The sequence below is a fragment of the Procambarus clarkii genome, chromosome 17, assembly GCF_040958095.1.
Source record: "Procambarus clarkii isolate CNS0578487 chromosome 17, FALCON_Pclarkii_2.0, whole genome shotgun sequence".
NCBI classification, from domain to species: domain Eukaryota; kingdom Metazoa; phylum Arthropoda; class Malacostraca; order Decapoda; family Cambaridae; genus Procambarus; species Procambarus clarkii.
In genome coordinates this window covers 12,547,644-12,570,148 of record NC_091166.1, presented here as the reverse complement: position 1 = coordinate 12,570,148, position 22,505 = coordinate 12,547,644, and the positions used below count along the sequence as shown (strand labels likewise).

Here is a 22,505-nt window from a genome sequence, read left to right as displayed (position 1 = left end):
ACACAGATGCCCATAACTCACAACGCTGTCCACATCTCTCACAGCTACCTACATCCCACACAGCTGCCCACATCTCTCTCAGATGCCCACATCTCTCACTGCTGCCCACATCCCACATAGCTGCACCGGATCCCTAACAGTTGCCCAAAACTCACACAGCTGCCCACATCCCACACAGCGGCAACGCTTCTCTAACAGTTGCCCACATCTCACACAGATGCCAACATCCCACACAGCTGCCCATAACTCACACAGATGCCCATAACTCACACAGATGCCCATAACTCACAACGCTGTCCACATCTCTCACAGCTACCTACATCCCACACAGCTGCCCACATCTCTCTCAGATGCCCACATCTCGCACTGCTGCCCACATCCCACATAGCTGCTCCGGATCCCTAACAGTTGCCCACATCTCACACAGCTGCCCACATCCCACACAGCGGCAACGCTTCTCTAACAGTTGCCCACATCTCACACAGATGCCAACATCCCACACAGCTGCCCATAACTCACACAGATGCCCATAACTCACACAGATGCCCATAACTCACACAGCTGCCCACATCTCTCACTGCCGCCCACATCCCATACAGCTGCCCAAATCCCTCACAACTGCTAACATCCCTCACAACGGCCCACATCCCACACAGCTGCCCACATCTCACACAGCGGCCCACATCCCACACAGCAGCCCTTAACTCACACAGATGCCCACATCCCACACAACTGTAACTACCCACACAGCTGCCCACATCTCACACAGCTCGCCACATCCCACACAGCTGCCCACATCTCTCTCAGCTGTCCACATCTCTCACTACTGCCCACATCCCACACAGCTGCCCACATCCCACACTCCTGCCCACATCTCTCACAGCTGCCCACATATCTCATAGCTGCCCCGCATCTCACACAGTTGCCCACATCCCAAACAGCTGCTCATAACTCACACAGACACACATAACTCACACAGGTGCCCACATCTCTCACAGCTGCCAACATCCCACAATGCTGCCCACATCTCACACAGCTGCCTACATCCCTCACAACGGCCAACATCTCACACAGCTGCCCACATCCCACTCAACAGCCCATAAATCACACATATGCCCAACACTCACACAGCTGTCCACATCTCTCACAGCTACCCACATCCCACACAACTGCGCACACCTCTCACAGCTGATCACATCTCTAACAGGTGCCCACATCTCTCACAGCTGCCAACATCCCACAATGCTGCCCACATCCCTCACAGCTGCCCACATCCCTCACAGCGGCCCACATCTCTCATAGCTACCCACATCCCACACAACTGCGCACACCTCTCACAGCTGATCACATCACACACAGCTGCCCACATCCCACACAGATGCCAGTAACTCACAACGCAGTCCACATCTCTCATAGCTACCCACATCCCACACAGCTGCGCACACCTCTCACAGCTGATCACATCACATACAGCTGCACACATCAAACACAGTTGCCCACATATCTCACAGCTGCCCACATTTCTCACAACTGCCCACATTTCACTCAGCTGCCCACATCCTACAAAGCTGACCATATCTCTCACAGCTGCCCACATCACTCAGAGCTGCCCTGCATCCATAACAGCTGTCCACATCTCACACAGCTGCCCAAATCCCCTACAATAGCCCATACCTCACACAGATGCCAATAACTCACACAGCTGTCCACATCTCCCACAGCTACCCACATCCCACACAGCTACCCACATCCCACACAGCTGCCCACATCCCACACAGCTGCCCATATCCAACACAGCTGCCTACATCCCACAAAGTTACCCACATTCCTCACAGCTGCTCACATCTCACACTGCTGCAAACATCTCACACAGCTGTCCACATCTCTCACAGCTGCCCACATCTCTCACAGCTGCCCCGCATCCCTAACAGCTGCCCACATCTCACACAGCTGCCCACATCAATCACAGCTGCCCAAAACTCACACAGATGCCACATAACTCACACAGCTGCACACATCTCTCACAGCTGCCCGCATCCCTCACAGCTGCCCACATCCCCCACAGCTGCCCACATCTGTCACAGCTGCCTACATCTCTCACAGCAGCCCCGCATCCCTAACAGCTGCCCACATCTCACACAGCTGCCCACATCCCACACAACAGCCCATAACTCACACAGATGCCTATAACTCACACAGCGGGCCACATCTCTCACAGCTGCCCACATCCTACACAACAGCATTTCCTCACATAGATACCAATAACTCACACAGCTGTCCACAACTCTCATAGCTACCCACATCTCAAACAGCTGCGCACACCCCTCACAGCTGCCCACATCCCCCACTGATGCCCACATTCCACACAGCTACCCACATCCCTCACAGATGCCCACAACCCTCGCTGCTGCCCACATCCCACACAGCTGCCCACATCTCACACAGCTGCCCACATCTAACACTGCTGGTAACATCTCACACAGCTAGCCAAATCCCACACAGCTGCCCACATCCCTAACAGCTGCCCACATCTCACACAGCGGCCCACATCCCACACAGCAGCCCTTAACTCACAGATGCCCATAACTCACACAGCTGCCCACATCCTACTTAACTGCAGCAACCCACACAGCTGCCCACATCTTTCACAGCTGCCCACATCTCTCATAGATGCCCCGCATCTAAAACAGTTACCCACACCTCACTCAGCTGCCACATCCCACACAGCTGCCCATAACTCACACAGATGCCCATAATGCACACAGCTGCCCACATCTCTCACTGCCGCCCACATCCCATACAGCTGCCCACATCCCTCACAGCTGCTAACACCCCTCATTGCTGCCTTCATTCCACACAACGGCCCACATCCCACACAGCTGCCCACATCTCACACAGCTCGCCACATTCCACACAGCTGCCCACATCTCTCTCAGCTGTCCACATCTGTCACTACTGCCCACATCCCACACTCCTGCCCACATCTCTCACAGTTGCTCACATATCTCATAGCTGCCCCGCATCTCTAACAGTTGCCCAAATCTCACACAGCTGCCACATCCCACACAGCTGCCCATAACTCACACAGACGCACATAACTCACACAGCTGCCCACATCTCTCACAGCTGCCAACATCCCACAATGCTGACCACATCCCTCACAGCGGCCCACATCTCACACAGCTGCCCACATCCCACTCAACAGCCCATAACTCACACAGATGCCTAACACTCACACAACTGTCTACATTTCTCACAGCTACCCACATCCCACACAGCTGCGCACACCTCTCACAGCTGATCACATCACACACAGCAGCCCACATCCCACACAGATGCCCATAACTCACAACGCTGTCCACATCTCTCACAGCTACCTACATCCCACACAGCTGCCCACATCTCTCTCAGATGCCCACATCTCTCACTGCTGCCCACATCCCACATAGCTGCACCGGATCCCTAACAGTTGCCCAAAACTCACACAGCTGCCCACATCCCACACAGCGGCAACGCTTCTCTAACAGTTGCCCACATCTCACACAGATGCCAACATCCCACACAGCTGCCCATAACTCACACAGATGCCCATAACTCACACAGATGCCCATAACTCACAACGCTGTCCACATCTCTCACAGCTACCTACATCCCACACAGCTGCCCACATCTCTCTCAGATGCCCACATCTCTCACTGCTGCCCACATCCCACATAGCTGCCCCGGATCCCTAACAGTTGCCCACATCTCACACAGCTGCCCACATCCCACACAGCGGCAACGCTTCTCTAACAGTTGCCCACATCTCACACAGATGCCAACATCCCACACAGCTGCCCATAACTCACACAGATGCCCATAACTCACACAGATGCCCATAACTCACACAGCTGCCCACATCTCTCACTGCCGCCCACATCCCATACAGCTGCCCAAATCCCTCACAACTGCTAACATCCCTCACAACGGCCCACATCCCACACAGCTGCCCACATCTCACACAGCGGCCCACATCCCACACAGCAGCCCTTAACTCACACAGATGCCCACATCCCACACAACTGTAACTACCCACACAGCTGCCCACATCTCACACAGCTCGCCACATCCCACACAGCTGCCCACATCTCTCTCAGCTGTCCACATCTCTCACTACTGCCCACATCCCACACAGCTGCCCACATCCCACACTCCTGCCCACATCTCTCACAGCTGCCCACATATCTCATAGCTGCCCCGCATCTCACACAGTTGCCCACATCCCAAACAGCTGCTCATAACTCACACAGACACACATAACTCACACAGGTGCCCACATCTCTCACAGCTGCCAACATCCCACAATGCTGCCCACATCTCACACAGCTGCCTACATCCCTCACAACGGCCAACATCTCACACAGCTGCCCACATCCCACTCAACAGCCCATAAATCACACATATGCCCAACACTCACACAGCTGTCCACATCTCTCACAGCTACCCACATCCCACACAACTGCGCACACCTCTCACAGCTGATCACATCTCTAACAGGTGCCCACATCTCTCACAGCTGCCAACATCCCACAATGCTGCCCACATCCCTCACAGCTGCCCACATCCCTCACAGCGGCCCACATCTCTCATAGCTACCCACATCCCACACAACTGCGCACACCTCTCACAGCTGATCACATCACACACAGCTGCCCACATCCCACACAGATGCCAGTAACTCACAACGCAGTCCACATCTCTCATAGCTACCCACATCCCACACAGCTGCGCACACCTCTCACAGCTGATCACATCACATACAGCTGCACACATCAAACACAGTTGCCCACATATCTCACAGCTGCCCACATTTCTCACAACTGCCCACATTTCACTCAGCTGCCCACATCCTACAAAGCTGACCATATCTCTCACAGCTGCCCACATCACTCAGAGCTGCCCTGCATCCATAACAGCTGTCCACATCTCACACAGCTGCCCAAATCCCCTACAATAGCCCATACCTCACACAGATGCCAATAACTCACACAGCTGTCCACATCTCCCACAGCTACCCACATCCCACACAGCTACCCACATCCCACACAGCTGCCCACATCCCACACAGCTGCCCATATCCAACACAGCTGCCTACATCCCACAAAGTTACCCACATTCCTCACAGCTGCTCACATCTCACACTGCTGCAAACATCTCACACAGCTGTCCACATCTCTCACAGCTGCCCACATCTCTCACAGCTGCCCCGCATCCCTAACAGCTGCCCACATCTCACACAGCTGCCCACATCAATCACAGCTGCCCAAAACTCACACAGATGCCACATAACTCACACAGCTGCACACATCTCTCACAGCTGCCCGCATCCCTCACAGCTGCCCACATCCCCCACAGCTGCCCACATCTTTCACAGCTGCCTACATCTCTCACAGCAGCCCCGCATCCCTAACAGCTGCCCACATCTCACACAGCTGCCCACATCCCACACAACAGCCCATAACTCACACAGATGCCTATAACTCACACAGCGGGCCACATCTCTCACAGCTGCCCACATCCTACACAACAGCATTTCCTCACATAGATACCAATAACTCACACAGCTGTCCACAACTCTCATAGCTACCCACATCTCAAACAGCTGCGCACACCCCTCACAGCTGCCCACATCCCCCACTGATGCCCACATTCCACACAGCTACCCACATCCCTCACAGATGCCCACAACCCTCGCTGCTGCCCACATCCCACACAGCTGCCCACATCCCTCACAGCTGCCCACATCCCACACAGTTCCTGCACATCCTTCACAGCTGCCCACATCCCACACAGCTGCCCACATCCCACACAGTTGCCCACATCCAACACAGCCCCCCGTATTCCACACAAATGTTCACATCCCACACAGCTGCCCACATCTCACACAGCTGCCCACATCTAACACTGCTGGTAACATCTCACACAGCTAGCCAAATCCCACACAGCTGCCCACATCCCTAACAGCTGCCCACATCTCACACAGCGGCCCACATCCCACACAGCAGCCCTTAACTCACAGATGCCCATAACTCACACAGCTGCCCACATCCTACTTAACTGCAGCAACCCACACAGCTGCCCACATCTCACACAGCACGCCACAACCCACACAGCTGCTCACATATCTCTCAGTTGAACACATCTCTCACAGCTCACACAGCTGCCCACATCCCACACAGCTGCCCACATCTTTCACAGCTGCCCACATCTCTCATAGCTGCCCCGCATCTCTAACAGTTACCCACACCTCACTCAGCTGCCACATCCCACACAGCTGCCTATAACTCACACAGATGCACATAACTCACACAGCTGCCCACATCTCTCACAGCTGCTCACATCCCTCACTGCTGCCCACATTCCACACAACTGCCCACATCCCTCACAGCGCCCCACATCCCTCACTGCGGCCCACATCCCACACAGCTGCACACATCCCTCACTTCTGCGCACATCGCACACAGCTCCCCACATACCACAAAGCTCCAAACATCCCACACAGCGGCCCACATCCCACACAGCTCCCCACATCCCACGTAGCTGATCACATCACACACAGCTGCCCACATCCCACACAGATGCCCACATCCCACACAGCTGCACACATCCCTCACTGCTGCCCACATCCCACACAGCTCCCCACATCCCACACAGCGGCCCACATCCCACTCAGCCCCCCACATCTCACACAGCTCCCCACATCCCACGTAGCTGATCACATCACACACAGCTACCCACATCCCTCACAGCTGCTCACATCTCACACTGCTGCAAACATCTCACACAGCTGTCCACATCTCTCACAGCTGCCCACATCTCTCACAGCTGCCCACATCCCACACAACAGCATTTCCTCACATAGATACCAATAACTCACACAGCTGTCCACAACTCTCACAGCTACCCACATCTCAAACAGCTGCGCACACCCCTCACAGCTGCCCACATCCCCCACTGATGCCCACATTCCACACAGCTGCCCACATCCCTCACAGATGCCCACAACCCTCACTGCTGCCCACATCCCACACAGCTGCCCACATCCCTCACAGCTGCCCACATCCCACATCCCTCACAGCTGCCCACATCCCTCACAGCTGCCCACATCCCTCACAGCTGCCCACATCCCACATCCCTCACAGCTGCCCACATCCCACACAGCTGCCCACATCCCTCACAGCTGCCCACATCCCACATCCCTCACAGCTGCCGCATCCCTCACAGCTGCCCACATCCCACATCCCTCACAGCTGCCCACATCCCACACAGCTGCCCACATCCCTCACAGCTGCCCACATCCCACATCCCTCACAGCTGCCCACATTCCACATCCCTCACAGCTGCCCACATCCCACACAGCTCCTGCACATGCTTCACAGCTGCCCACATCCCACAGGGGGAGGCTGTTCCATGGGTGTAAGGACCTGTGAGGTGGATAACAGGGTCTCAGAGGATACTGGGATGAGGGGCGGGGGATCCAGTGAAGTGGAAGGGACAGGGAGGGTATGAGGTGAAAGGGGAGGGAGGACGGGAAGGAAAGGGGGGGAGGGAGGACTCGGGAGGAAGGGAGGGGTAGAAGGGTGGGGATTGGGTGTGGGGGGGATGGAGATTTGGCTGAACATTTGGGTGGGGGCAGGGAGGGTTTGGGGTAGGGGGGTTTTCTATGCAGAGGAGGGAGGTGGGGTTGTCCTCCCTTCTGGTGTTACTGGGTAGCTGGTTGTGGGTGTCCCCCTCGCCTCTGGGGGTGTTGTGTTGGGAGCTGTGACTTCCTGGTTTTTCCCTCTCGCCCTGCGCCTCTTCCTTGCTTCTGACGCCACGGCTCTCTCCTCCCTTGTCATGTCTCTCTGGAGGAATACATTTTTTTAATTTTCCCACATTTTTCAGGGAGCTCTTCCTTGATAGGATCTTCTCCTTTGTGCTCTCGTTTGCAAACACTATCTTTATCATTCGGTCTCGGTCTTTGTTGTACCAATCTAGCCTGAAAACCTTCTCAATGCTATGCTCAGCCCCTTCCATGTCTAGTGCCTTTAGAACTTCATTCACAGCTGCTTTGTCCTTGTCATTCCACTCTGTCCTATTAGAGCCTTCCTGCTCTTTAATACCCACAGCAACCACTGATCTGTTCCTTTCCAGCAGTTGGCTAGTGGAGCGTGCCACCTCCTGTGAGGTGGCTGCTTTCATGGCCACCTCCATCACTGCAGTCATTACTTCAGAGTTATTTTTTTTAGTATTTCCGCAAATGTTGCTTTTATTGTGGCATTCTCATCCAAAAAACTATTACCACCTTCTCCCTAGATGGTTTTCTGATTCTCAGCCTCGATACCATTCTCTTTGAGGGCTCTAATCTCCTCCTTTGCTGCTGTCAGCTCTCTTTTCAGGTTGCTTATTTCGTTCTTCATTTCCTGCATCATTTCTTGCATCTCACTCTTAATGTCCTCCAGAAACTGGGCGAATATTTCCTTCATTTCGTCATCTTGGCTCTTCCCTGTTCCCCTGGTACCTCTGGCTGCCATGCGTGACCCTGTTCCTATAGTTGTGCCGTGATAGGATTTGTCAGGAGGGCAGAGCGGGATGGGGGAGGGAGAGAGAGAGAGAGAAAGAGAGAGAGAGAAAGGGAGTGATAAAGGGAGAGATAAATTTTTCCGACCCTTCCACTGAAGTGAGAAGAAAGTAGAAGGGGAGGGGGGAGGAGATGGAGAGAGAGGCGGGAGGGAGAGAGGGAGAGAGAGGAGAGGGAGAGAGATGGAGAGGGAGAGAGCGGGTGAGGGAGAGAGCGGGTGAGGGAGAGAGGGGGGGAGGTGTGTGTGTGTGTGTGGGGGGGGGGCAGAGAGGGAGAGAGAGAGAGAGAGAGAGAGAGAGAGAGAGAGAGAGAGAGAGAGAGAGAGAGAGAGAGAGAGAGAGAGAGAGAGAGAGAGAGAGAGAGAGAGAGAGAGAGAGAGAGAGAGAGAGAGAGAGAGAGAGAGAGAGAGAGCAGGAGATAGTGGGAGAGAGAGTGGGAGAGATAGAGAGTGGGAGAGAGAGAGAGTGGGAGAGATAAAGAGTGGGAGAGAGAGAGAGTGGGAGAGAGGGAGTGGGAGAGGGAGAGAGGGGGAGAAAGTGGGGAGGGAAAGAGTGTGTGTATGGGCGATGCTGGGGACTGGGGGTGGGGGGGGGCTGGAGATGGCGACCAGGTCAGGTCAGGTCAGATGGGGGTGTCAAGGGGGGGATAGTAAGGTCCTGATCCCAGGTGTTAATGCCTTTTCCCTTGACTGAACGATTGTGTGTGTGTGTGTGTGTGTGTGTGTGTGTGTGTGTGTGTGTGTGTGTGTGTGTGTGTGTGTGTGTGTGTGTGTGTGTGTGTGTGTGTGTGTGTGTGTGCGCGTGTGTGCATGTGTGTGTGTGTGTGTTTTAGCGTGTGCAAACTTGTGTGCGTGTATACGTACGTGGGCGGACATGCGTGTATGTGTCAAGATATCCCTTATGCGTTACCTCTAACCAAATTAGCCACCCTGAGATTTTTAAATATATATGATATCCTGAACAAGAATTTGATAATATTTTACCTCAATCTGTACAACTGATTAATTGACCAGAGAGGGGGTACATACCAGTCTCCTCCCGCTCACACAACCAGATGAGTAAGGACGATGTATGATGACGATGGTTATCCGTCATTGTCTCCCACTAGGTGATTCACTAAGTGCTGGTAGATTGATGAGGTCGGTTCTTCTCTGTCTACACAAAGCTCTGGAGTCAGTCACTGTATCGTTGTGTGACAGTTCACTAATTCACTGTACCACTGATCACAGTCACCACTCAACAGCACAATCAGGTAGTTCCACGGCGGGGCGTCCCACCTGGTCAGGTAGCACACTTACATGCACCGGTGATGCCACTAGCTCCAATTTAATTCTAGCTCAATTAAACAGTCTCCGTGGTGTAGTGGTAAGACACTCGCCTGGCGTTCCGCGAGCGCTATGTCATGGGTTCGTATCCTGGCCAGGGAGGATTTACTGGGCGCAATTCCTTAACTGTAGCCTCTGTTTAACGCAACAGTAAAATGTGTACTTGGATGAAAAAACGATTCTTCGCGGCAGGGGATCGTATTCCAGGGACCATAGGATTAAGGTCTTGCCCGAAACGCTACGCGTACTAGTGGCTGTACAAGAATGTAACAACTCTTGTATATATCTCAAAAAAAAAAAAAAAAAAAAAAAAATTTGGTTTCTTCGCCAAATCTTCGCACTATCGCTAGCGATATGACTATGCTATGTTGCACCCTGCTAGCTACACACTGCGAGAGGCCAAATACTATGATCTAGCCTCTATACTCCTTCAATGTCCCGAGAAATTGACGAATTTCCGCGGACCTCACTAAACGTGTGTGTCTCCTATCGTCTCCCGGCCTACTGTGTGTGTGTACTCACCTAATTGTACTCACCTAATTGTGCTTGCGGGGGTTGAGCTCTGGCTCTTTGGTCCCGCCTCTCAACCGTCAATCAACTGGTGTACAGATTCCTGAGCCTATTGGGCTCTATCATATCTACATTTGAAACTGTGTATGGAGTCAGCCTCCACCACATCACTTCCTAATGCATTCCATTTACTAACTACTCTGACACTGAAAAAGTTCTTTCTAACGTCTCTGTGGCTCATTTGGGTACTCAGCTTCCACCTGTGTCCCCTTGTTCGCGTCCCACCAGTGTTGAATAGTTCATCCTTGTTTATCCGGTCGATTCCCCTGAGGATTTTGTAGGTTGTGATCATGTCCCCCCTTACTCTTCTGTCTTCCAGTGTCGTAAGGTGCATTTCCCGCAGCCTTTCCTCATAACTCATGCCTCTTAGTTCTGGGACTAGTCTAGTAGCATACCTTTGGACTTTTTCCAGCTTCGTCTTGTGCTTGACAAGGTACGGGCTCCATGCTGGGGCCGCATACTCCAGGATTGGTATTACATATGCGGTGTACAAGATTCTGAATGATTCCTTACACAGGTTCCTGAACGCCGTTCTGATGTTAGCAAGCCTCGCATATGCCGCAGACGTTATTCTCTTTATGTGGGCTTCAGGAGACAGATTTGGTGTGATATCAACTCCTAGATCTTTCTCTCTGTCTGTTTCATTAAGTACTTCATCTTATGGGTTTTACACATCTGTGTGCATACACAGCACACAGAGATGCACACATCTTATACACACCTGTGTGTATGGGTGTGTGTGTGTGTGTGTGTGTGTGTGTGTGTGTGTGTGTGTGTGTGTGTGTGTGTGTGTGTGTGTGTGTACTCACCTATTTGTACTCACCTATTTGTGCTTGCGGGGGTTGAGCTTTGGCTCTTTGGTCCCGCCTCTCAACTGTCAATCAACTGGTGTACAGATTCCTGAGCCTACTGGGCTCTATCATATCTACATTTAAAACTGTGTATGGAGTCAGCCTCCACCACATCACTGCCTAATGCATTCCATCCGTTAACTACTCTGACACTGTGTGTGTGTGTGTGTGTGTGTGTGTGTGTGTGTGTGTGTGTGTGTGTGTGTGTGTGTGTGTGTGTGTGTATGTGTGTGTGTGTGTGTGTGTGTGTATGTGTGTGTGTGTGTGTGTGTGTGTGTGTGTGTGTGTGTGTGTGTGTGTGTGTGTGTGTGTGTGTGTGTGTGTGTGTGTGTGTGTGTGTATTTGTGTGTGTGTATTTGTGTGTGTGTGTGTGTGTGTGTGTGTGTGTGTGTGTGTGTGTGTGTGTGTGTGTGTGTGTGTGTGTGTGTGTGTGTGTGTGTGTACTCACCTAATTGTGCTTGCGGGGGTTGAGCTCTGGCTCTTTGGTCCCGCCTCTCAACCGTCAATCAACTGGTGTACAGATTCCTGAGTCTACTGGGCTGTATCATATCTACATTTGAAACTATGTATGGAGTCAGCCTCCACCACATCACTTCCTAGTGCATTCCATTTACTAACTACCCTGACACTGAAAAAGTTCTTTCTAATGTCTCAGTGGCTCATTTGGGTACTCAGCTTCCACCTGTGTCCACTTGTTCGCGTCCCTCCAGTGTTGAATAGTTCATCCTTGTTTACCCGGTCGATTCCCCTGAGGATTTTGTAGGTTGTGATCATGTCCCCCCTTACTCTTCTGCCTTCCAGTGTCGTAAGGTGCATTTCCCGCAGCCTTTCCTCATAACTCATGCCTCTTAGTTCTGGGACTAGTCTAGTAGCATACCTTTGGACTTTTTCCAGCTTCGTCTTGTGCTTGACAAGGTACGGGCTCCATGCTGGGGCCGCATACTCCAGGATTGGTCTTACATATGTTGTGTACAAGATTCTGAATGATTCCTTACACAGGTTCCTGAACGCCATTCTGATGTTAGCCAGCCTCGCATATGCCGCATACGTTATTCTCTTTATGTGGGCTTCAGGAGACAGGTTTGGTGTGATATCAACTCCTAGATCTTTCTCTCTGTCTGTTTCATTAAGTACTTCATCTCCTATTCTGTATCCTGTGTCTGGCCTCCTGTTTCCACTGCTTAGTTTCATTACTTTGCATTTACTCAGGTTGAACTTCAACAGCCATTTGTTGGACCATTCACTCAGTCTATCTAGGTCATCTTGTAGCCTCCTACTATCATCCTCTGTTTCAATCCTCCTCATAATTTTTGCATCGTCAGCAAACATTGAGAGGAACGAATCTATACCCTCTGGGAGATCATTTACATATACCAGAAACAGTATAGGTCCAAGGACTGACCCTTGCGGGACTCCACTTGTAACGTCTCGCCAATCTGAGACCTCACTCTTCACACAGACTCGTTGTCTCCTGTTGCTTAGGTACTCCTCTATCCACCGGAGTACCTTCCCTTTCACTCCAGCCTGCGTCTCCAACTTTCGCACTAGCCTCTTGTGTGGCACTGTATCAAAGGCTTTCTGACAGTCCAAAAATATGCAGTCTCTTTCTTGCCTTATTTTTGTTGCCTGGTCGTAGAATTCAAGTAACCCTGTGAGGCAGGACCTGCTATCCCTGAAACCATGTTGATGCTGTGTTACAAAGTTCCTACGCTCCAGATGCTCCACTAGTTTTTTTCACACAATCTTCTCCATCATCTTGCATGGTATGCAGGTTAGGGACACAGGCCTGTAGTTCAGTGCCTCCTGTCTATCCCCTTTCTTGTATATCGGGACTACGTTAGCTGCTTTCCAAATATCTGGCAGTTCCCCTGTTGCATTTGTTATACACTATGGAGAGTGGTAGGCACAGTTCTCCTGCTCCTTCCTTTAGAACCCAAGGGGAGATTCCATCTGGGCCTATAGCCTTTGTCACATCCAACTCTAGTAAACACTTCCTTACTTCCCTGCTGGTAATCTCAAAATCTTCCAGTGGTTCCTGGTTAGCTATTCCCACACTTACCTCTGGAATTTCTCCTTTCTCTAAGGTGAAGACCTCCTGGAATTTCTTATTCAATTCCTCACACACTTCTTTGTCATTTGTAGTGAATCCTTCCGCCCCTATCCTTAATTTCATAACCTGTTCCTTTACTGTTGTTTTTCTCCTGATGTGGCTATGCAACAATTTAGTCTGAGTCTTTGCCTTGCTTGCGATGTCATTTTCGTATTGTCTTTCTGCCTCTTTTCTCATCCTGACATTCTGGTATCTTTCTCTGCTCTCCAGTGTGTGTGTGTGTGTGTGTGTGTGTGTGTGTGTGTGTGTGTGTGTGTGTGTGTGTGTGTGTACTCACCTAATTGTACTCACCTAATTGTGCTTGCGGGGGTTGAGCTTTGGCTCTTTGGTCCCGCCTCTCAACTGTCAATCAACTGGTGTACAGATTCCTGAGCCTACTGGGCTCTATCATATCTACAATTGAAACTGTGTATGGAGTCAGCCTCCACCACATCACTGCCTAGTGCATTCCATTTATTAACTACTCTGACACTGAAAAAATTCTTTCTAACGTCTCTGCGGCTCATTTGGGTACTAAGTTTCCACCTGTGTGTGTGTGTGTGTGTGTGTGTGTGTGTGTGTGTGTGTGTGTGTGTGTGTGTGTGTGTGTGTGTGTGTGTGTGTGTGTGTGTGTGTGTGTGTGTGTGTGTGTGTGTGTGTGTGTGTGTTTGCATGTGTGTGTGTAGTTTTTATTCTATTTTATTATGCCTGTGAGAAGACACTAGCATTACTTTATGGTAGCATTAATAATGGTAGTAATGATAATAATAAGAACGGTGTAGGTAATGACTGTCTTGAGTGTAGGTGCGAGAGATACATAATATTTTACACGTGGAAAATAGTAGAGGGGGGTTGGTCCCTAACCTGCACACAGAAATAACACCACATGAGATCAGAAGGTATGGCAGAATGTGCAGAATACCCCTGTTAAGGAGCAGAGGTGTAATAGGTACTCTGAGAGAGAGAACTCTATCAATATCAGAGACCCAAGACTGTTCAACACGCTTCCACTACACATAAGGGGCATAACTGGCCGACCTTTTACAGTGTTCAGGAGAGAACTGGATAAACACCTCCAAAGGATACCTGATCAACCAGGCTGTGACTCATACTTCAGGCTGCGAGCAGCTGCGTCTAACAGCCTGGTTGTCCAGTTTAGCAACGAGGAGGCCTGATTGAGGACCGGGCCGCGGGGACGCTAAGCCCCGAAACCATCTCAAGGTAAGGTAACCTCAAGGTAAGTTATGTAATAAATTGTAATGATTCCATTCATCATTTGTTGGAGAAACTGGTCGTGTTTTATTGCAAAGAGCTGAAGAACACACCCACAAAAAAATAACAAAATTATATAAGAATAATGTCATTACTAACTATTGCTGGGATTTTAATCGTAGAAAAGATTTTAATAATAGAAAAAATGCATAACTGTTCAAATATAGAAGAGAACCGCCTAATAAGAGAAGAAATTATAGATTCTATAGAGACAATATAGGGGCAAGAAATCATTTAGTAAAATATATCCGATTAACCGTAAAATTATTCTTGAGGAAGCAAAGTTCACTAATCTTATTACTTCTTATATGCACAGATTGTGGTGTTCAGAGTGGAAACAATAAGTCCACGAACCCCTGCCCACAGTTCCCAGAAAACTGGATAATTGGTTATTTTTCTGAAACGTTGACATTCCTTGGCGAGTTCCTGGGGAGCATTGATGATTGAGTGATGAAAATTAAGCCACCCAAGAAGTGGCACGGGCATGAATAGCCCGTAAGTAATAGATGTTTTGGAGTGAACGTGATCTTTGCTCGTGAAAGGATATATTGGGTCCTGAGATTGCATTTAAATCGTCGGTCCTCACTATGTGGCTGCTATCACTGGGAAGTATACTGCTTGACAGTATTCATATGGGGTGTCCAGCTGCCGGACCTGGGGAGCATAATCACGACGACGTCTATTGATAAACACCAAGTGTGTCAGCCAGACATAAACGCATGCTCCTAGAATCATGTTCAGAACATTGTATAATGTACCGTGACAAAAGATGTAGGTTAAATCTCAAAACTTGGTTTTAATACTCTATTAGTATTTTTAATTATTATTATTAATATTATTATTATTATTATTATTATTATTATTATTTTTATTATTACACAGAGAAATCACAATAACGTGATAAATCAATGAACAAATTCACAAAGGCCTTGATGAGGATTCGAACCTAGGATCGAATTCTAGGATTCTAACCTTGATTAGGCTTGAATACTCATCAAGACACTTGTGAATTTGTTCATTTGTATATCACGTTATTGTGATTTGTCTGTGTATTGAAATAGGGGCATCAGAGGTAGAACTATTTGGTTGACTTGAGCCCGGGCACATCGGGGAATTGTGTGAAACCCCGGCTAGACTTCAGTGGAAGCCTCGGGATCTTCGTGAGGAATGGGGGGGGGGGCTGTAGCACTGAAGGTTGAAATTTTTCTGTGTCGTGGTACAGTTGGGAACATCCAACACATAGGTTCGAATCCTTGTCAATGCATTTGTGAATTTGTTCATTTATTATTATTATTATTATTATTATTATTATTATTATTATTATTATTATTATTATTATTATTATTATTATTGTCCGTATTTCGGGTGAAGCAGCTATATTAATTAGTACTATACTTACTCCATATTTTCCTTAGTTTATGTACAGATAATGTGATGGGTCTGTTAATTCTACAAAACCTCTCTAAGTGTTTCACTTTCCGTGAAGTTCTCCACTAATTCGAGGTCCCCTAACAATTCCCAAGTGTACAGTTTATTACAATTAAAATCTCTCCCCAAGGGTACAGGATCAATCAGGCTAACCGATACGTAACCTACTAAATGTCGGTCAGTTTGTCCAAGGTGAAGAGAAGCTTGTAATATAAGTCCTCTTCAGAGAAACATCATCAGTCTAAATTCCAAAAGTGGTTCAGTGCAGTTACTTGAGAAATACCGCAGATAATCAACACCTATAAAAATTTACCAGCAAGAGTGTAACACCCCATGAGTCCAGTTTTACCATCACAAGACGCTTCGGCCTCACTACTGAGCAGACAGCCAGATTCCAGCTGCATCAAGTTTCCACGCTCTCTTCCCGTATTCGAGCTCTTCGACCCAGGCCGCATTTGAGCTCTTCGACCCATGCCGCATTCGAGCTCTTCGACCCAGCCCGCATTCAGAGCTCTGCTCTATGCACTCCACCCACATTCGAGCTCTCTACCCCCCGGCCTCACTCAAGCTCTTTGCTCAGCTCCAGACTTTGTCTAAGCTACTACAACACTAGTAGTGGTAATAGCAGCTAAGCTGTAAATATTGGTTTCGGGCCAAATTTACCGCTAAGCTGCCACCCTTAAAATTGTAAGAACCTTAAAAGGAGTTCCGAATGTGTTTTTAGTAAAATCGCATCATGACCATTTTCAGAGAATATGTTCATTAGGAGTTTGTTAAACAATTATTATTAAGAAAAATATGCACGCTAAGCTTTACCCATTCAAGAGTAAAGTTAAGGTAAAATGAAGCTCATTTTCAGAGAATATATTTATTAGGAGTCTTATTTCAGATGTAACAAGAAAAGAAAACCTCACCCCCCAACACACCTGCCTCCTCCTTATAATCATCATAACACCCACTCCAGCCTGCTCGCTTATCTCCTCCCTCACTCCACAGCTCCCCGCTCTCTTATCTTCCCCATCCCTCACCACCTGCTTCCCCCAAATCTCAACCCCTTCCCCAACTACTCCTTAACCTCATCCCTCCCCAAATCCCATCACAACTTTACCCTACAAGAATTTGAATTAGAATTTATTTTTACATCTCTCATTTTATCCGTTCTACGTCTATAACTCTATAATGTTCGGTTATTATCTTGAGACATTGTCTCATGAAACAATATTTCTTGTAAAACAGATATTACCATGCATCTTACTGTATTTTGTCAATACTCGAGTGTAAATACGTAACATCTCTGCACTCTTTGCGTGTTCATCTGTATGTTCTCACCATGTTCTGCAAATTTTCACAGCATGACCTTTGCACACATTATATGTTCCTTCCATGTTCTCAGAATGTTCATACATGGCCTTACATGTTCTCTGCACAACTTGTTTAACGTCATTCATGTTCTCAGCATATTCTCTGCAAGTTCAATCCATGTTCTTCGCATATTCGTTGTGTTTTTTCAAATTCTCCATGTTTTCAGAATGTTCTTACATGTTCTTTGCACAACTTGTTACACGTTATTCATGTTATCTTCAGGATTATCTTGAGATAATTTCGGGGCTTAGCGTCCCCGCGGCTCGGTCCTCGACCAGGCCTCTTTTTTGTTACACACCCCCAGGAACCAGCCCGAAGCAGCTGTCTAACTCCCAGGTACCTATGTACTGCTAGGTAACAGGAGCATTAGGGCAAAACAAACATTTTGCCCATTTGTCACCACCTCCACTGGGGATCAAACCCGGAACCTCAGGACTACGAATCTGAAGTGCTATCCACTCAGCAGTCAGGCGCCCTTGTTTACAGCATATTCTTGACAAGTTCAATTCATGTTATCTGTTTTGTTCGCATTCTCTTAAATGTTCTTCGTATTCCTTTAAACAAAATGTACAATTACATCTTTATACAGTAACTAGTTCCTTGTTACATATTATCAACACCAATACTATTTCTCAACAAATTAATTATTACAAATTATTTATTTATTCTAGTTACAAATGATTAATTTATTTATTTACAAATTATATATATTGTTATTTAAAAAAATATTACACAGTATTTATTTAGTCATTTACCGAAATTTATTTGTAAATCTGTCAATGTATTTATCTCCATCAACTTAATATTTCTTACTAACACTGTTCTTAAACCAACTACGCTTTATGCAGTAACAAATTTAATAACACAATCTTTTCTTAACGTTTCTTAACCAGCATTACAATTCGTGATACTGTAAATAATTTATAATAACGTCTTTACATCTTTTCATAACTAGCATTACTCTTTATGCAGTATAAAGTTTATAAAGACTTTATTTTCATGTCATATGTTAATTAAGAATACACATGAAAAATAGTTTAAGGAATCATTTTTACATTATTTCTCAACTAACAGTACTCTTTCGTAAAGGTATTAAATTATTGTGGGTAACTATGTAACCTAAGTCAAGCCTGGCCCAGTGCCGGGCATAGGGAGCAGAACTCCCAGAACCCCATCAAGCAGGTAACTTCTTTACAAAGTTTCCTCACTTATATATTCGTCAAATATCAAAGGAAACATTCTAAGATATTGTTAGGCTTCAAAGATACTCTTTGAGATATCAAGAATACACTCAAAGACATCAAAAATACATTCAGAGACATCAAAGATAATCTCAAAGACATAAAAGATAATCTCAAAGACATCAAAGGATGCTCTTCGAGACCGATTTGAATAGACTGAAATCCTCAGCACCGCAACAGCTTTTTTTTTTTTAACATGTAGCCCCCCTAAGAATTCCTTAAAATCTAAATTTCTCCAAAACCGTGCAACTCTGACACTTCCTGTTTGAATTGAAATAAAATCTGGGCCATCAAGTATGTACAGTACATAAGATAAGCAAAATAACTCTTGATGAACGAGTCAGTAATAACTCTTGGGAAATGTATGAACGTGACGATAATCGTAACAGTACCTTGACCCATCAGGAATCCCAAGACTGTGATGAGTGTATCAGAGAGGGAGATGTGGTGTCCCCGTCGGCCGGAGCAGATTACCACCAGGGTCGTGACCAGCAGCGAGAGCACCACCACCGCCCCCATCGCTGCCCATGCCCTGTTCTCCATCTGTTTGGTGTACGCTGTCCACACATAGTCACTGCTTGACGGGCGACGCATCACCAGTTGGTATCTAACAGCAAAACACTAATAAAACACTGCATGTGAAAAACTTTAGAATTTTATTGCCGTCTATTATATAACTTTAGTGATAATATTGTTTTTATTTATTTACACATAATGGTCTTTATGAGATAAAGAAGGAAACTTTCTACAGAAAGATATTATAATCCAAATGAAGGGCAGCTTTCGTTTAATGATTTATGAGGTTTTACCTACACAGGAGCATATGGCTTTTGTCAGTTGAGGTTTTACAATGGAGATACATGGAAATTAGGTCCAGTTTATAAATCTCCATTTATTACCGAGCTTTGATTTTATTACCTAATAAGATGATTACATTCGTTATTATACATAAAATGTGGTGACCAAACCACACACTAGAAAATGAAGGGACGACGACGTTTCACTTTCTAGTGTGTGGTTTAGTCAAAATATTTCAGCAACGTTATTGTGACTCCTCGTCTGCATACATAAAAAGTAACTGATGAAGCAAACGTTAGAAAGGGAAGAAACAACAAAGTTTTGGTTCATCCTGGACCATTATCAATTCGAGGTCCAGGACGGATCGAAACGTTGCAGTTTCTTCACTTTCTGATGTGTAGTTTCGTTATCATATGTTCAGCCACGTTATTGTAGCTCATGGTCTGCATAAAAATGAACTAATTTGAAGAATTATAACATTATTGGTATTATAATTTACAATAATATATAACTTATAAAATTGTTTCAGACATTTTTCAATCATTTTTTTGTAATTGAACCATTTATCTACACTCTCAAGAGCCCAATAAAAAAGATAATAAATTTTCGGAAATGTTTCTCTCTAAATTTCAGTATCTGCTATATAAATATCTGGTTTTTATTATTAATTTATTGTATATAGCCAAGATAACATCAAATTTGCTTTAAATCTTGTTTTCATATTTTTAGCTCTTCCTTTGAAGAAAGAGACTCACAAAACTATTATTTTTGATGTGTTTTAAAATTATGAATTGGTTACACAAATGGCTGAAACAATTGTTCGTTCCTAATGGTTAGCATGTTAACGTAAATTTATTATAATTAACACCTTGAAAAGCAGTGTTCTAAATTGCCTGCCAAATTGTGCAGCGACTTATGCTTATATGAACTTTTCTTGCACACAAGCACATGTCTTTGTCGCCGAGGTAACTTTCAGAGCTCTTGAAAGCTGTAGCATCGACTAGCAACACTAGTCTTTTCTAGTGAATCCACACTTCGTAAGGGTAAAGGGTTCACATCTGTTAGGGGGTCTCGTCTCCTTCGTCGGATTGTAGAGTGGCAATTCCAGCGCCACCTATGGGCCGCACTCCAACCCCCTGATATTGGACACTACGTGGACAATGCCATCAATTGGTGGTGGCGTAGCAGTGACAATGGCTCCTATTTCCTGCCTTGGTCAGACAAAGAGGTCGTTGTGGATGACCTTTGGTGGTGGACGTATCAAGATCAGCGCCACCTAGATTGTGCTACGGAGCATAATGTCAACTCCCAGGTAAATGAGTGTTACCTCATGGTACCATCCATGTAACTGATGACGTTTTATGTCCACAGAGGTGACGTGTGGAAGCAGTCGTACTGAGAAAGGCAGGTTACCTTGGGCAGTCCACGTACTCTCAGTTTGGTTCTGGAAGAAGACTAAGTAAGCCGCCGCCGATCTGAGCAGTGTGTTAGCTGCTGATTTACACAGTGTTGGAAGAGATCGGCGTACCCCGGGATTGGCTTAGGAGAGTAACAGACAACAGTGAGGTGCCTGTTGTGAAGTGCTGCTAGCCGGTCGCTAGAGGCTTCTGCCAGGGGGTTAGCTACCCTGTATCTGGTTGTTTTGACCCCGATCAGCGTGTGACAGAAATCCTCTGCCAGGGAGTGGCTGGTGATAGTTGGGTATAGGCACCTTGTGATACTGTGTCGGTGGGCTGGCCCACATAAAAGGTGAACGCGCCAGTGTTTTCCAATACGAGTGGACAAGGTACTGAATGGTGAAAACTCTGGGGTTGGTGAACACTGCATGTGTGCACTTTTGGTGTCCTGTGTGAAAGTGACACTATTGTAAATAATTGTGGTAATAGTCCGTTTTATTTAAGATATTTAACGGTGCATGTATAAATATATTGGTGAAGGGAACTGTGTGTATTTTCAATTTCCCCTTATTCTATTGCACTATACAACCATTTCTTGAAAGTGTACTACCAACTTGGGGTCGGGGACTATAAACGAGGTTCATCCATCAGGGACCCGGTTACTGGTCCATAGTGGCCGTAACAACATCATTCACACATATAATTGCTCATTGGTTTGTTAATTGTAAGCCAATGTCTAACTGTTGCAAACATATTGCTGTGAATTAGAATTACTTCAAACTTAATATAAGTAGTTATCATTATGGAATGGGTGATTTGCCACTTCTTTCTGGAAAAATAGGCCTGAAATATTTAACCAACAAAGTTCAATCCAAGCTCGGATCAAATTTATAATGCTTAATAGCAAATAAATGTAACCGCAAGCGTACTTAGAGTAGAGAAAACCAAGAAGGAAGTCGACAGCGGTGCTGCGCTTGTGAGTGATGTCGAGGGCGGCGACGGCGATGTCTGCCTCGCCACGCACCAGCTCCCCCACCATGCCGCCCCATTCACCCTGCACTTGCGACCCCCACCCGCCATCCCTCACACGCTCACACTGAAACCTTCAATATTGCAGTCATTAAATTAGCCAAGCTCATTTACTATGACTCCTAGTCCAATATTCCAAGTTTGCCTAATATAAATAGTGCAGAAACTAAGCAGAGGTTGCAGCAATCTTCAATACTGCCTTCTCTGGAAAACTTAATCAGGTTTACTGACATGAGTAAGTGCTTTGGCTGCCTGTGACTTCTCTGGTAGGGTAAACATCGTGTCTGAAGCATTATATGTAATAGGATAAAGAGTACTGTTTGCCTTTCAGTTGCTTACTAGGTTGAATCAAGATATACATTATTATTGTGATACTAACTAAGATATGGTTCATGTCTAGAGGAACGATGAATAAATAGGCATCAGTAGAGTAAATAAAGGACCACCCTCTTTCTCAGTGAAACAGAACATGTACTTTTTAGTCAAGCAACAAGTATTTACTGCAAATTACCAATTTCTCCAAATAACTTACTTTATGCCTGAAA

At 47.0% G+C, this 22,505-nt stretch overlaps 1 protein-coding gene across 1 annotated transcript in view; it reads right to left on the bottom strand.

Moving 5' to 3' along the window:
• Positions 1 to 22,239, bottom strand: part of LOC138365575 (probable glutamate receptor) — a 90,770-nt gene extending 68,531 nt beyond the window's left edge. The window contains exons 1-3 of the mRNA XM_069326051.1: positions 22,192 to 22,239; positions 21,861 to 22,027; positions 19,129 to 19,343 (exon numbers count right to left, since the gene is read on the bottom strand). Of these exons, the coding sequence (XP_069182152.1) occupies positions 19,129 to 19,343; positions 21,861 to 22,027; positions 22,192 to 22,239 (430 nt within the window). The remainder of the gene's footprint in view (positions 1 to 19,128; positions 19,344 to 21,860; positions 22,028 to 22,191) is intronic.
• Between the last annotated feature and the right edge of the window lie 266 nt (positions 22,240 to 22,505).